This window comes from Schistocerca nitens, chromosome 7, assembly GCF_023898315.1.
Source record: "Schistocerca nitens isolate TAMUIC-IGC-003100 chromosome 7, iqSchNite1.1, whole genome shotgun sequence".
Taxonomy (NCBI): Eukaryota; Metazoa; Arthropoda; class Insecta; order Orthoptera; family Acrididae; genus Schistocerca; species Schistocerca nitens.
Window position 1 is genome coordinate 283,833,777 of NC_064620.1, and position 17,789 is coordinate 283,851,565.

The window sequence follows — 17,789 nt, forward strand, 5'->3', positions numbered from 1 at the left end:
ATATGCATCATTTCACTTCATTACCATTTGGACCATTTTGCCCCCCTCTTACTAATCTTTTGTTCTAATTAATATTGTTACCATTACTATGATTTTTCACTTCTTTTAAACAGCACTAAAAATGACAATAATAGTGGCTGATTTGTGGTCCATAATATTTACACTATTAATGGTTGACTATTATTACACTTATTTAATATAAGCTGTGCAAGTACACTCATTTTCTCATAATGAAAAGTGTTGTTGAAGTCTGTAAAACTTTTCACAACATAGTTCTTGCATAAAAAGTTCTCGGTTTACTTGCCACATCAGATTCGAATAAAAATAACACACTTTCGATGATTGCCCCCACCGCCGTTGTCAGGGATTAAATAGCCTACCTTGTTATGGCAAGTAAATAGAGAAATTTTTATGCAAAAGTGTTGTAATGTTGAGTTAAATTAATCTGAATAGTATTTGAATTTTTTGTGACTATCCTTGTTTATTATACAGTGAACTGTATCTCTTTATCAGAGTGTTTTCAGAGTGATTTGTGGAAATAAATGTCCCTGGCTTATTATTACTAGCCGGTGAATATAAATTGCAACATAATGTAATAACGGTCTACAAAACCATTAACAGTTAACTGTCAATTTTACAGTTTCATTCTTCAAATTCCTTTTTTTTTTAAAAAAAAAACATGAAAGAAAGCTAGGGAGACTGTTCGGATAGTAGTGTACTTGCACAGTGACAGCATATGTGGTAAAAATGGCGATGCTAAATAAAATAATTTTACAATCCATTTCACAGTTTATACTTCTCTTATGCAAAAACTGTGACATTAAATATAGTAGTTTAACATGATAGACTGGTACAGATACTAGATTCTTAAAATTCCTTAATAACTGATAACAATTTCATATTTCGGAGTAACACATTTAATATCACTCTTACTCTAACATAACAAGGCATTTATGAGTTACAAGAAATATACAGGGTGTTTCAAAAATGACCGGTATATTTGAAACGGCAATAAAAACTAAACGAACAGCGATAGAAATACACTGTTTGTTGCAATATGCTTGGGACAACAGTACATTTTCAGACAGACAAACTTTCGAAATTACAGTAGTTAAAATTTTCAACAACAGATGGCGCTGCGGTCTGGGAAACTCTATAGTACAATATTTTCCACATATCCACCATGCGTAGCAATAATATGGCGTAGTCTCTGAATGAAATTACCCGAAACCTTTGACAACGTGTCTGGCGGAATGGCTTCACATGCAGATGAGATGTACTGCTTCAGCTGTTCAATTGTTTCTGGATTCTGGCGGTACACCTGGTCTTTCAAGTGTCCCCACAGAAAGAAGTCACAGGGGTTCATGTCTGGCGAATAGGGAGGCCAATCCACGCCGCCTCCTGTATGTTTTGGATAGCCCAAAGCAATCACACGATCATTGAAATATTCATTCAGGAAATTAAAGACGTCGGCCGTGCGATGTGGCTGGGCACCATCTTGCATAAACCACGAGGTGTTCGCAGTGTCGTCTAAGGCAGTTTGTACCGCCACAAATTCACGAAGAATGTCCAGATAGCGTGATGCAGTAATCGTTTTGGATCTGAAAAATGGGCCAATGATTCCTTTGGAAGAAATGGCGGCCCAGACCAGTACTTTTTGAGGATGCAGGGACAATGGGACTGCAACATGGGGCTTTTCGGTTCCCCATATGCGCCAGTTCTGTTTATTGACGAAGCCGTCCAGGTAAAAATAAGCTTCGTCAGTAAACCAAATGCTGCCCACATGCATATCGCCGTCATCAATCCTGTGCACTATATCTTTAGCGAATGTCTCTCATGCAGCAATGGTAGCGGCGCTGAGGGGTTGCCGCGTTTGAATTTTGTATGGATAGAGGTGTAAACTCTGGCGCATGAGACGATACGTGGACGTTGGCATCATTTGGACTGCAGCTGCAACACGGCGAACGGAACCCCGAGGCCGCTGTTGGATCACCTGCTGCACTAGCTGCGCGTTGCCCTCTGTGGTTGCCGTACGCGGTCGCCCTACCTTTCCAGCACGTTCATCAGTCACGTTCCCAGTACGTTGAAATTTTTCAAACAGATCCTTTATTGTATCGCTTTTCGGTCCTTTGGTTACATTAAACCTCCGTTGAAAACTTCGTCTTGTTGCAGCAACACTGTGTTCTAGGCGGTGGAATTCCAACACCAGAAAAATCCTCTGTCCTAAGGAATAAACCATGTTGTCTACAGCACACTTGCACGTTGTGAACAGCACACGCTTACAGCAGAAAGACGACATACAGAATGGCGCACCCACAGACTGCGTTGTCTTCTATATCTTTCACATCACTTGCAGCGCCATCTGTTGTTGAAAATTGTAACTACTGTAATTTCGAAAGTTTGTCCGCCCTAAAATGTACTGTAGTCCCAAGCATATTGCAACAAACGGTGTATTTCTATCGCTGCCCGTTTAGTTTTTATTGCCGTTTCAAATATACCGGCCATTTTTGAAACACCCTGTATATTGATTCTCTCCCCTCCTCTACAACCACCTCCCCCCCTCCCCACATTCGTCTATTTCTTTTTTCTGTCTTACATATGAGTTCCTGATATGAACTTTGATGGATTTCTGTACCATTCTTGTTACTCGTATTGTGTATAGTTTTGTGGAGTGCATGGGCAACTTATTTTATACAATACACATCACATAGTTTAATGAAATTTAGGTATGCTCTTTCGACTGAAGAAAATTTCTTTAAAATATTGGCTTATTTAAAGGGTAGATATTTACAGAGCTCATAGATGAAGCGTATTATTCACTTGCAAAGCACAGTATTCTAGAAAACATATATCAGAAACTTTCACAGTTTAAAAAGTAATGTATCTAGTGTTTGCACAGTTGATTTGGTTCTGCACTTTTTATTGTTTTTCTACAGCTTGTGAACCAGACATCCAGCAGCCAAGCTGATGTCTCATTGCATGGTGACCAGCAACAAGGAAGGTAGGTGACAAATAGCCAGCATGTCGTGTCCGTTGTACTGCACTGCACCTTTGCATAACAAAAGCTGTAATATTATTTTAGATTACTCTGAGAATGTTAACATCCAGATACGCATAGGAAAGTATCTCTTCGTGTTTGAAGGTAACCACCATATAGCAAATACCAGTTTTGTAAAAGGAAAAATAGTTGATATATTGGACAAATGTGTGAAAATGAGGAAATGTGTTACCTTGGATAATTTTATCCTTTGTTTGGATAGCCCAGCAAACATGTTATGACAATTATGAGAAAAGTTTGAAAAGATGTAGTATGTGTAATCTTATGCTGTGGTGATTATTGATGGTCAGATTACTGAATATCTTAAATCAAATGTCAGTAAACATAAACAGGAAGAGCCAAACACTGATCTGAAACTGATTGATATGTATGCATGGACACATGTAACACCACATAGATTTTACTAGCTTTGTGTTTCTGCACTTTTCTCTCAGACATACAACCACTAAGTCGCCTCAACTGAATCCACTTTTATTGTCCTGTTGGAGATAGTAGTCATTATTTTATCCTGACCTGAGAAAGAATTCACCCATCCATCGGAGGCAAGCCATAATTTAATGTATTACTGGAGTCGTATTGAGACGTGCAGTATGTTGTAGCCCAAAGGTACGCCCGAGGACAAAAGTGTGTCTCATATTAGAGATGTATCAGAGATGAAAGAATGTTAAATATATCATGGTCGCAAAATATGGACACAAATTACTTACAGAAGAACAGGAAAACCGCTAGAAGCCAACCTCAAGGAAGATCAGTTTGGGTTCCAGAGAAATGTATGAATACACATGGCAATACTGACCTTATGGCTTATCCTGGAAAATAGGTCATCGAAAGGCGTAGCATTTCTAGCTTTAGAAAAACCTTTTTACCATGTTGACTGGAATACTCTCTTTGAAATTTTGACAGTAGCAGGGATAAAATACAGGAAATGGAAGGTTATTTTCAAATTATACAGAAACCAGACTGCAATTATAAGAGTAGAATGATATGGGAGATCAGCTGTAGTTAAGAAGGTAGTTGGACAGAGTTGCAGCATACCCCGATGTCATTCAGTATGTATATTAAGTGAATGTGATGGGGTTGTAGGCTGTCCCCATTGTTATCAGGCCGTACAGTCAGCAAACTGTGGGGGGGATTTGGAATTAAAGTTCAGAGAGAAGAAAGTAAAACTTTGAACTTTGATGATGACATTGTAGTTTCTGTCAGATGTGATAAATGACTTGCAAAAGTAGTATAACGGAATAAATAGTGTCTTGAAAAGAAATTTTAAAATGGAGATTAACCAAAGTAAAACAAGGGCAATGAAATGTATTTGAATTATATCAGGAGTTTTGCTGTGTTAGCAGCAAAATAGCTTATGATAGACAAAGTAGTGCGAGTATACGAGGCGCTTTTTTAAGTAAGGTCTGTTTTGTTGTAGACACTAGTAGTTCACGCGCATACTGCTACGAGCGCATGAATCTTGTACCGGCATACCTCAGGAACAACTGTGCTCAGTTTCAGCTCTGTAGCTAACCTGTACGGTTCTGTTCTATGCTTTACAACATTGTTTCTGAACACCTAAAGTTTAGGAAACTGTGTTCCCATTGGGTCTCAAAACTCCTAACAGAGGACCACAAAAACCAAAGATTTGAGTGTGCAATGAAGTTCTTGACTAGTTATCACGAAGAAAGTGATGGCTTCTTGAGTCAGATCGTAACTGGAGATGAAACATGGGTTTTGCATATTACGCAGAGCGATTCAAAACAAAAGATACAGCATGCTGACAAAGGGAATTGCCCTTCTCCATGACAATGCAAGACCTCACACTGCAGGTCAGACCTGCGATTAATTGGATAGTTTTGGCTGGGAAGTTTTAGATCACCCACCCTACAGTCCTGATCTTCCGCAGAGCAATTACCATCTGTTCCTCCACCTCACACAACACCTCAGTGGCAACCGTTACAATGATGCCGATGACTTGAAAACGGCAGTTATGAAGAGGGTATTTTAAAATTGATTGAGTGGTATGATACGTGTTTGAACGAACTTGGCAACTATGTCAAAAAATAGAGTGAAGTATGCACTTTCTGAAAATAAATTTACTTGTTTGAAATAACCTTTCATTGTGTACTTGTGTTCGAACAGACCTTATTTAAAAAAGCACGCCTCGTAAAATGCAGACTGGAAATAGCAATAAAAGCATTTTTGAAAAAGAAGAAATCTGTTTACATCTAATATAAATTTAAGTGTTCTGATGGTTCTTGTCTGGAGTGTAGCCTTGTAAGGAAATGGGGTGTGAGCAATAGGCAGTTCAGACAAGAAGAGAATAGAAGCTTTTGAAATGTGATGCTGTAGAAATAATGTTGAAGATTAGATGAGTAAATTGAATAACAAATGACGATGTGCTGAATCAAATTGGGTGGGTGGGGGATTGTGGCACAAAATGTCTAAAAGAAGGGATTAATTGATAGGACACATCCTGAGGCATCAAGGAATTGCCAGTTAGGTAATGGATGGAAGTGTGATTGGTAGAAATCATAGATGGAGATCAAGGCTTAAATACAGTAAATAGATACAAAGGGATGTAGGTTGTTGTAATCATGCAGAGATGAAGAGGCTTGTTGATGATAAACTCGCATGGAGAGGTGTATCAAAGTCATCCTCAGACTGAAGACTTCAACAACAACATACAGCAATAAGACTGCACTTCAAATGAATCTAAGGAAGTGAGGAACACAGTAGTTGTAGCTTAGCCCCCATGTTATTCCATGTGTGCATAAAGTTAGCTGTAACTGAAACTATGGAGAAATTTGGAATGAGAATTAAAATTATGGGAGAAGAATTAACAATTTTAAGAACCAGGGATGACATTGTAATTCTGCCAGATGTGGAAAAGGACTTGAAAGGTCAGTTTATGGAATAGATAGTGTTTTGAAAAGAGATAACTGACAGCAGCAGAAGGAAGAGAAAAGAAAAATACAGAATGGCAATAGCAAGAAAAACTTTTCTGAAAAACAGAAATATTTTAACATTGGATATAAATTTAAGGAAATCATTTCCAGAGTATTTGTCTGGAGTGTACACTATAAAAAGTCAAATTACTGATGTCTTCACATTTGTGGTTTTATTTTTTTATATTTAAGTAAATGTTGGGACAGCTCTGAATTACTGTGCATGTCTTTGACATAATACCAAATAAAAACTCTCTTAATTTGTTTATCCAGCATGCATAATCCTCATTTCTTATTCCTTGGGCTCTGCACCCTGAATGTGCATTCAGATAACACACTATTCCATTTGTTCTTTCCAACTCTGATACAATGGCATCATTGAAGATATAGCCCAAGCAATTACTTTGAGATATGTCCTGAGATTAAAACTGGAGATGGCAAGGAATGGTGACTGGGATCATTGCTGTAAAAGGGGTAGGATCGCATTAGTGCAAAATACTTGAATGTTGAAATAAAATTTCTTATTTGCTTTTCATGAGAGTGTAGGTCTCTTGTTATGTAGCAAAAATAGGCTTGGACAGATCAGTTGTTTTATTATTTTTATATTGTTGTTTAAATGCTATTCATTTAGAAGTACACCCTTTTTACTGCCATTGAGTGTCAGTGTGTATGGGAACATCCCCCAGGCTGTGGCTAAGCCATGTCTCCACAATATCCCATGTCTCCGCAATATCCTTTCTTTCAGGAGTGCTAGTTCTGCATGATTCGCAGGAGAGCTTCTGTAAAGTTTGGAAGGTAGGAGACGAAGTACTGGCAGAAGTAAAGCTGTGAAATGGGGCATGAGTCGTGCTTGGGTAGCTCAGTTGGTAGAGCACTTGCCTATAAGGCAGAGGTCCCGAGTTCGAGTCTCGGTCCAGCACACAGTTTTAATCTGCCAGGAAGTTTCATATCAGTGTGTATGTTTTACCCCTTCAGTTTTTGCACAACAAAATATTTCAGTGGCACAGGTATGAAATAAACTTAACACTTTTTTTTTTACACTTTACAGTGACACGGACATGGACACAAGTGTACTTACACGTGGATACCGGTTTCTCGGCCGTGTCATACGTGCATCATTGCCCATCCAGGCACTGATGCTACTGTTATTAGGGGTTGCATCTCTGGTTCCAACAGGTGAAGAAGACTATGCTTGCAACCTGAGCAATACATTTGCACGTGGCCTGGAGCCAATGCTCCGCTATCCTAATGGGCCACCACCTGTATAAATTAAAAAAAAGAATCTTTCTTAATAAAATTGTATTAATACTAAGTACTTCCATGGATATCAGTTCTGATTGTACAGCTGATAAAGTTAGGGCTGCAGGTGATCTGTTACAGATGCCAGATTGTAAAATATGTTTGTGTATCTTCAGGTACAAAACTGAAGGTTTGTGACCTTTAGGAGTCTCTTGTGGAGATGTTTTGTCTTACTGAGCAAGAACTGTAACACCTGAAAAAATCTTTGGAAGCCAGTTTAATTATAAACATAGAACTTCTATTTTTATCAAGAGAATGTATAAATTTTCTCAAAGAAAAATAGACTGAATAGTAACTCTAGCTTGAATATTGTACTGCTTTCTTCCATGTTAATACTCCCAGATTTTTCTTGATGAGATTGACTTTATGACAGAAAAGTCAGTTTGATATAAGGGTCATCAAGGTACTTACTGTCGCTAAAAGACTTTATTAGTATACTGCTGTTTCTCTGCAAAGCAGATGCCAAGATACGTTACGGATCATTATACAATGATTCATTTCCAACTTGCATTTATGTTACAATGATATTTCCTGTTAGTTTATAAATAGATCATTTATCTTCATGTTGATCTGATAAGCTTCTTTCCATGTGCTTATAAAATTATTTTTTTACAGAACTTTGTTCCTGGTAGCAATTGTTACTTAATGTCGAAAGTAAATTCAGCGATTGATTATATATTGTATAATAATTCTGTAATTGTTATTGTACATAAAGGATGATATTCTTAATGAATATGAAGATGCAAAAAAAGACGTGCACCTATTGTAATATTTGGTATTTGAAGGATGATACTTTTTTATAAATGAGAATCGCTTTCTGTATATCAGGGGATAGCTGTGAAGCTTGTATTTCCTTTTGTTTTGTTTGTATTTGCAAATTTTATGTGAAGAGGTGGCTCTGTGGAAAAGATTTTGTTCTGTCTACAAGAATTCCTGTGTTATGTCCAGAGGAGTGGAACACTCTGAACATAAGGGAGGAATTCTGTAGTTATGTGGTGAGGAACTCGGCAATCCTGTGAGTAAGCTCTCCAGCTCACAGGTTCTGTGTTCCTCCCGCAGAATGAACAAAAGTGTCCAGTCCACTTTGAATTCACCTCTTGTGTATTTGTGGAATGTTTATTTTTTTTTGTTAAAGATATTCTGTTGTACCTTATAATCTCATAAACTTCTTGTGTGTAATTAATATTTTTGTGGTCCTTTTGCTGTGGGCTACGGCTATAGATACAGAAATAACACTACTTCCTGCTTGTTTACTTCTTGCATTTTATTGTATTTTTATAACGAAGAGCTTAGCAGGTTTGTGGTATTTACAGTTAAAAGAAATAAATATGTTGACATTAAAAAATCTGTGTCTTTTATAATGAAATTTTCTTCCTGATGTCCTAAATCATCTCCCTCACTATATCTTTGAAAAGGAAACTAATTCTTCAGTATTCCTTTCATAAGAAACAGTGGCTGTAACAAAGAGAGGAAAACAATTCAGGGAAGCATGAAACATATTACTGTGAAGAGGATTGTGACCACTGAGGGGAGGGTAGGAAGATGGGGTAACACAATGATCTAAAAATGGGAAAAAGATCTTTAAAATACGTAAGAATCATATGAGGGTAGTTGACAAAAATTCTGTACTGAAACTTTCCAGTCTAGCCCCCTCCCCATTTGCGATGTAAGAGGAAATATAGTAGGCAGAAGTATGGAACTCTTGAGGTGCCTCATTTGCTATTTTAACCTTAAAAATACTCTATAGGCACAAATATCAACCAGAAGATATATTCGTTTTTTTTTTTTTTCCTGGGAGAAACATTACAGCAGTGAAGGAAGCACTGCAGCAAGCTGATGACTTTTCAGCAGCTGCACTACATTGCCTTTCAATATATTTAACTTGCAACTCCTACTCCACAATCATGTGCTGCAGCAGTCATTTTCATGTTTTCATAATAATCAGTCTATATGTTGACTGCTAGATGTATTTATGAGAGCACTGCAGCTGGGACAAAATTTGTGCCTGGAATTTGAATTGTAAATTACTGTCTAATGTGGTATAATACCTCTGTAGTATTAATGGCAAATTAAATTTTACTTCCATGTTCATTCCATTGAAGGTTGTTATTGAAGATGTATGCATGTCTTAAAAGACTGTCCGCTCTCCCTCTCATACACCATAAATTGACCAGTTTCTTAAAACTGATAAAAGAATTTGCTGCACATTAATATAAAAATGTTAAAACTATATACATATGCCATCCTTCAAGTACATCAATTAAACAGATTGTTATTCGATTGTTTCCATTCTTGGGATTAAGTACAAGTAGTAACTCATATTTGGTAGCCTAGTTTTGCAGCTTGTGGTGTTATCTTTCCGTTGCATGTGGTAACTGCTGAAGTCTCCAATGTAAACAGCAGCGCTTGTTGTACTCTAAGCTATATTTCTGGCCATGTTGATGCCAGTGCCTTGCCAACATTCAAGATGATGATATATGTATTTTTACATATGTTGTTATCTGAATTGCAGATGACCAGATGCACATGGTCATTGTTGTTGTAATTAGATATTCAATATGTGTAGTTGTACTATGTATCCAGGAATGTATTGTCATCTGCTGAACCAATGTTCATTATCTGTGGGGGTTTCTTAGATTTCTGAGGTAATCAATCCTGTTGTAGAAGCAATCACTTTTAGTTTTTAGCTCTGCCTATTCTTTCTACATTTACGTGGCAAAATTAGAATGATGGTCCAACATTTCTAATTGGTGGGCTCTCAGAAGAGCCCATTTTTTTTACTGTTTCTATGCTATGTTGCCAGAAAATCTCAGATGGACTGGTAGTGCTATTTCATGTAGTGTGCATTGTGGAATTATGTCCATGAGGAGGCAAATTAGCATTACATCCTACAACCCAGTAAAACAAAAAATAACATATGATAACTCACAGGGCAATGTGCACCATTGTTTATGAAACACATCAATATTATGATTACCGTACATATATTTATGTCTATGAGGTCTGTTCAAAAAATTCAGGAATTTTGTCCACAATATTTTTCTATGCGTAAGTTTTACTTATTGTGCATGGTCTCCTTCGAAATACTCTCCTCCACAACTGATAGACCTCTTCCAACGCCGTTTCCACTTCAGAAAGCAGTCTTTGGTATGCCTCTTACTGGAGTAGGGGAGGAAGTGCCATCTGTGACTCTTCTTTTATCTTGTCTATCATTGCAAATCTTCATCCTTTCAGTGGGGTTTTCAACTTTGGAAATAAAAAAAGTCCGCAGGGGCCAGGTCTTGAGAATTCAGAGGATGAGGCAGCACAGTGATTTTGTTTTTTGTGCAGTAGTTGCGCACCAATAGGGATGAATGTGCCCGTGTGTTATCGTGATGCAAGAGCCGTGAATTTTCTCACTACATTTTAAGCCATTCCCTTCTCACATTTTCTCACAGGCATCATAACACATCCTGATAGTACCATCGATTAACAGTTTGTTTCTGTGGCACAAATTCACGCTGAACTAATCCTTCTAAGTCAAAGAAACTATCAGCTTGGCTTTGACATTTGACCTGATCTGACAAGCTGTTTTTGGTCTTGGAGAACCTTTTCTGATCCATTGTGAAGATTGAACCTTGGTTTCAATGTCATTACCATAGACCCACGTCTCATCACCAGTTATGATTCTCTTAAGGAACATCTTGTTCTCATTTGTGTGATCCAACAGCTCTTCAAAGATTGCTAGGTGAAGGCCTTTGTGGTGGCAAAGTGATACATTCCAAGATGCTGTGTCAGGATTTCACAGCATTATCCAATTGAAATGTTACATTCTTCTGCAATCTCTCGGACAGTCAGTCTTCGACTGGCACACAATATCAATGACATTCCTGACATAAGGGTTGTCAGTAGACTTCAAAGGGCGTCCTGAACAAGGGTCATCTTTAACTTCTGTCTGGCCACTTTTAAGCCGTGTGAACCATTCGTAATACCGAGTATGGCTTAAGCACTCACCATCATAAGTTTTCTGCATCATTTGATGTGTCTGTAAATTTTTATTGAGTTTCACACAAAATTTAATGCAGACATGTTGCTCCTATAACTTGCCATCTCGAAATTTGCAAACTGTGTGACACAATGTTCTTCTCAATACAGCACTGAACAATAACTTCCAGACATATTACAATAAAACTTCTGTCAATTACACATTAAACACAGGTGTCTGTAGGGATGCCAACCACATTTCGCTACAACACACTTTTGGTATGAAATTGTGAATGTTCCAGAATTTTTTGAACAGATCTCGTGTACTCCATTACAATTTAATACTCAACAGATGCTACAGGTTTGCAAATAACAGCAAATGGTTATTATCTTCACACTTCACATATTTGGTGTCATACAACTAGTCAATCAGTTAAGTGATAAAATAAAAATTACGTACAAAAACACCAGCAGCTTTGTGTGATGCTCTGCGGGACTGTCTGACACTTTGGCTGGAACCAAGAGCTGGCCCACAGTCAGAGGTGCTCAGCACTTAACTCACTATGTCATGCTAATGTGGATACTGAGAAGATCATTAGGCATTTGCCTGGTTGATCACATCGACAATACAACATTCTGACAACTAGACGGAGTAGCTCCACTTCGGTCATCAGCTCAGCCTATCATCTCACTGCAGAAGGCCAGAGACAACATGGAAGTTCTAAATTATGGTAGCTAGTCATCATAAATGTAGATCTAAGATCAAGAAGCATAAATCACAGGAAGCAGTAGACTGTAAAAAATGGTGTGCATTGACCCAAAATGTAGACCCCAATCCAATGGGATGGCACAAGAAAATGAAGAAGAAGACCACATAGTGCCTGAATGATCTAAATAAAATCTTTATGTTAACATTTCACAAATTACCCTTTTCATTCTTCAGTAGTGACATGTTGAGAGCAGTTTGGTAAGTACAGATGTTGTTATATGACTGGGCAATCAGTTCACCAGTATGTATACAATAATAATATCCACACTACACAGTGGCTGATTGAAAATAACCTGATGTACTTAAAATACTTGTCCTGTCTTTTCTTTGGCAAGCTCTCTTTCACAAATTTCCCACCAGCATTGAATGAATGGTTTCTGTAAAGGGAGTCTCTACTCCTTAAGTTTTTAAACTCAGTGGGAACATGATTGCAAATTTTTGTGTTTGCATACATAGCACCTTACAGCAACAGTGACAGATTTTTTCGTTTTGCTTCTGTGAAATACTGTCTGAACAATGTTAGATAAAAATGTATGATTCTGTATATTTCTAATTTCCAAAGCAATAGTGAGTGGTTTACACAAAGAAATGCCATTAAGAGGTTACACAAGATTCCTGTATCCTTTTGGGACTTGTCCAAACATAAATATGTTTTACAAAATCTTTGACTAACTACACTTTCGCCTTTCTGGAACTGAAACTGAATTACTGTGATGACATTAAAGTTCTGCGTGAAATTTTAAATTTTAGTATTAAAATTTCTTTCAAAAAAGGCGTGTAAGTATTGGGAGGCGAGAGACAGTAGTTTTCAAGATTTTCCTTTGGACTTTTCTTCAATAAATCCAAGACCATTGCTTACTTTATAGCATCTAGATGAATCATTCTTCAAATGGTTGATTACTTACTGGAAGAAGTTGTCAGATGTTAGAAATAAAACAACGGAAACTCCAGGTTGGAATAGCAACAATGTAGGAAAAGATAAATTGCTACTTAACTGTAAAGATGACATCTCAAGTTTCAGACAGGTGCAATTAAAAGACATTTACACCAAAACTTTGGCCACAGCCTTCATCAGAAAAAGAAACACACACCATTTATTCACACAAATAAGCACACCTCATGCACACAAGACTGCCAACACCAGCAGCTTGAACCAGAATGCTACTATCACATGGAATGGAAACAGCAATCTTGAAGGGGTGGGGAGGATAAAGGAATACCCGTGTATGGGAGGAGGAGGGGGGGGGGGGGGGAGGAGAAAGGAGCACTGTCTGGTGGAGTGAGCAGGGATTAGAATGCCAACTGGCACAGTGTCGGGAGGCTGTGGGGCAGGGAGGTGGGGAAAATTGAGCAAAAAAAGGAGAGGAAGAGGGAAAGATGGGTAGGTGGGTTGGCAGCCACAATGGGGCAGCCAGGATTGTTGGGTTTGTGGATTTTGGGGAGCATGTAGAGAAGGTGGATGTGCGGGGTGTCACAGGAGTGAGGAGGGATAGTGATTCAGGGGAGAGGTTCTGGGATGGCCTAAGGATTTATGCAGGGATTGGAGGTCATGTTGGACAATTTTTCGCTCGTTTTTCCCCACCTTCCAGTCCCACAACCTACTGACACAGTGCCTGTTGGCATTCTAGCCCCTTCACACACTGCCAGACAGTGCTTCTCTCTCCCCCCAACCATATACTGCTATCCCTCCCCTCCCCCACCCTTTCCAGATTGCTGCTTCCATTCCATGTGATAGTTGCAATCTGGTCTGAGCTGCCAGAGTTGGCAGTCATGTGTGCATGAAGTGTGCTTGCTTGTGTGAACAAATGGTTTTCTCTTTCTTTTATTGATGAAGGCTGTGGTTGAAAGCTTATGTGTAAGGGTCTTTCAATTGTGCCTCTTAGCAACTTAATGTGTCATCTTTACATTAAAGTAGCAATCTATTATCTTTTCCTACATTGCAAATATTAGAAATAGCATTATTTTATCAATGATGACCCTGATGAACCATGGACATTGCTGGGGTAAGATGGCTTGCTTGCCTCAGTGATAGCTGTACCATAGGTGCAACTGTACCATAGGTGCAACCACAATGGAGGGGTATCTGAGGAGAAGCCATACACACATAATAGTTCCTGACGAGGGGCAGCAGCCTTTTTGGTAGTTGTAGGGGTAACAGTATTGATGATCAACTGATCTGGCCTCATAACACCAGCCAACATGGCCTTGCTGTGGTGGTTGTGTGAATGGCTGAAAGCAAGAGTAAAACTACAGCCATTACTTCTCCCAAGGGCGTGCAGCTCTATGGTGTGGTTATATGATGATGGAATCATCTTGTGTAAAATAATGTGGAAGTAAAATAGGTCCCCATTTGGATGTCCGGGTGGGGACTACTCAGGAGGATGTCATCAGGAAAAACTTAAACAGTATTCTACAGAACAAAGCATGGAATGTTACATTCCTTAAGTGGGTAGGTGGCAGAGAAAATCTAAAAACGAAAGCAGATAGTGGGAAATGGTGTAGTTCAGTAGTAGGATGAACAGGATTTCTGGTCAGGTGAATACATTGTTATAAACACAAAATCAAATAGGGGTAATGCAAGAGTAGATCTAATAATGAATAAGAAAGTAGGATGTGGGTAATGTACTATGAACAGAATAGTGGATGCATTATCAGATCCAAGACAGACAGGTAGCCAACACTTACCACTATTAGCAGAAGTTCATATGCCACCTAGCTAGATTCAAATAATGTATGATGAGATAAAAGGAAATATTCAAATAATTAAGGGAAAGGAAAACTTCATTATGACAGGGGACTGGAATTCAATAATAGGAAAAGGAAAAATAGCAGAAGGACATGGACAGGAGGAAATGAATGAAGGAGAAATCTGTCCGTTAGAATTTTGCACAGAGCATAATTTAATCGTAGCTAACATTTGCTTTCAGAATCATGAAAGAAGACTGTATACCTGGAAGAGTCCTGGAGACACTGGAAGGTTTCAGATCAATTACATAGTGCTAAGACAGAGATTTTGGATCCAGATGTAGGATGTCACCAGGGGCAGATGTAGACTCTGACCACAAATTTTATTGGTTATGAAATGTAAAGTTGAAAGAACTGGGGGTTGTTTAGAGTTTCAGGGGAGCATTAGACAATGACTGAAACAGGGGAAAGGAATGCAGTAGAAGATGAATTTGTGGCTTTGAGAGATGAAATACTGAAGGCAGGATCAAATAGGTAAAGAGACAAGATCTACTAGAAATTGGTGGGTATCACAGGAGATACAGAATATAGCCAATGAGAGGAGAAAGTATACAAATGAAGCAGGTGAAAGAGAATTCAGGTGTCTAAAAAATTAGATTGACAAAGTGCAAAATAGCTAAGAAGGCATGGCTAGAGGACAAATGCAAGTGTATAGAAGCATGCATAACTGGTGGAAAGATACTGCCTGTAGGAAAATTAAAGAGACCGTTGGAGCAAAGAGAAGCAGTTGTGTGAATATCAAGAGCTTAGATGGAAAGCCAGTATTAAGCAAAGAAAAGAAAGCTGGAAGGAATATATAGAAGGGCTATACAAGTTGAGTTGGGAGACATGATACAGTGAGAAAAATTTGACAGAGCACTGTAAGACCTAAGCTGAAATAAGACCACTGGAGCAGACGGCATTTCCTCAGAACTGCTGGTATCCTTGGGTGAGTTACCCATGACAAAATTATTCCACCTGATGTGCAAGATATATGAGACTTCAACAAGAATGTAATAGTTCCAATCCCAAAGAAATCAGCTGCTGACAGGTGTGAGTATTACTGAACTATCAGATTAATAAGTCATGGTTTGCAAAATACTGACATGAATTATTTATGGGAAAACTGCTTGAAGCTGACCTTAGGGAAGATCAGTGTGCATTCCTGAGAACTGTAGGAATACACAAGGCAATACTGACTCTATGACATATCTTAGAAGATAGGTTAAAGAAAAACAAACCTACATTTATAGCATTTGTGACTTACAGGAAGCATTTGACAATGTTCGCTGGAATGCACTCTTTGTAATCCTGAAAGTTGCAGCGGTAAAATACAGTGAACAAAAAGTTCTATAGAACTTGTACATAAACCAGACATGAAGTGAAGGCAGTAACTGAGAAGGGATTGAGACAAGGCTGTTGCCTATCCCCAGCACTAGTCAATCTGTACATTCAGTAACATGTGAAGGAAACCAGGGAAAAATTTTGAAAGGCAGTTAAAAGTGCAGGAACAAATAAATAAATAAATAAAATAAAATAAAAAATAAAAACTTTGAATGTTGCTGTTGTCATCATAATTCTACCAGAGATGGCAGAGGATTTGGAAGAACAATTGAACAGAATGCAGTTGAACAGACTGCTTTTCAGATGAACATTAACAAAAGTAAGAGGTAATGTGATGTAGTCAAATTAAATCAGACAATGACAGAGGAAGTAATCAGTAAATGAGACACTAGAAGTAGTAGATGCTTTTTGGAACTTGCGCAGAAAAATAACTGATAATTATTGAAGTAGAGATGATATAAGATATAGAATGACAATGAGAAGAAACACTGAAAGCAAACAAGAATGAAAAGAAAAAAAAAGTGTTAATACTGAATACAATATCCAGTCACGTTAATGTGACCATCTGTCAAAAGCCTGAACAACCAACTTTTGCAGCGCGAACTGCTGCATGACATGCAGGAAGAGAGTCAGTGAGGTTCTGGAAGGTACTGACAGGGAACTGAAGACATGCTGACTCCAGTGCCATGACCAGCTGCACTAGGTTTCTCGGCTGAGGATCCATGACACGAACAGCCCGACTGAGATGGTCCCACAGATTCTCAATAGTATTTAAATCTGGGCCAGTTCATCCTGGTGCACTTTGAACCATGTATGTACACTGCATGCTGTGTGACATGTTCCATTGTCCTGCTGGCAGATGCCATTGTGCTGAGGGGGAAAAAAATGTATGTAGGAGTGAACGTGGTCTCTAAGGATAGATGCATATTTGTGTTGATCCACTGTGCTATTTAGAATGATGAGATGACCCAGGAAATGTCACGAAAATATTCCCAAGATCATAACGCTCCCTCCTGCCTGTATCCTTCTGATGATTGATACAGGCTGTTTGCTTTCAGATGTTCAACACCAATGGAACATAAAAACACGATTCATCTGGAAAGGCCCTCTACTGGCATTCAGGGGACATTCAGTTGCAGCACTGGCATGCAAATTCCAGTCTATGATGCTTATGAACAGCAGTCAGCATGGGTGCATGAACCAGAGGCCTGCTGCAGAGGCCAATACATAGTGATGTTTGCTGAATGGTCATTGACGAGACACTGTTGGTAGATGGTTCATCCGAGTGATTAGCTCATGCACATCTCCCCAGATGTCATTCACCCCTTTCATCTATGGTCTGTGGTGCACCACAGTTGCCTCACACCATTTTTTGGATAGCGCCATTTGGTATACTTTAACCACAGCGTCACATGAACAGACTACGAATGTAGCTGTTTCACGAATGCTTCCATCCTTTACTTGAAAGAAAATGATCATGCCGTTTTGCATGCAAATAAATCTCTGTTTCAATATTACAGCAACATAGGCACCATTTACCACGTCACCCAACACGCTTTATATTTCCTCCACTGTTAGTGCTGCTAAACGCCATCTGTGAGTGGTTATTGCACACTGATGTCAAACATATGTGGGGGACACATTAATGTGACTGGACTGTGTATAAATATAAATATTAAGAAGTGTTTTCTGAAGGTATTTG

The 17,789-nt window shown here is 38.6% G+C and overlaps 1 protein-coding gene across 1 annotated transcript in view; it reads left to right on the plus strand.

Annotated features, from left to right (window-relative positions):
* LOC126195575 (muscle-specific protein 300 kDa-like) overlaps positions 1-8,632 on the plus strand; it is a 50,377-nt gene extending 41,745 nt beyond the window's left edge. Inside the window, exons 19-20 of the mRNA XM_049934201.1 lie at positions 2,937-3,001; positions 7,037-8,632. Coding sequence (XP_049790158.1) covers positions 2,937-3,001; positions 7,037-7,256 — 285 coding nt within the window. The 3' untranslated portion in view covers positions 7,257-8,632. The remainder of the gene's footprint in view (positions 1-2,936; positions 3,002-7,036) is intronic.
* The last annotated feature ends 9,157 nt before the right edge of the window (positions 8,633-17,789 follow it).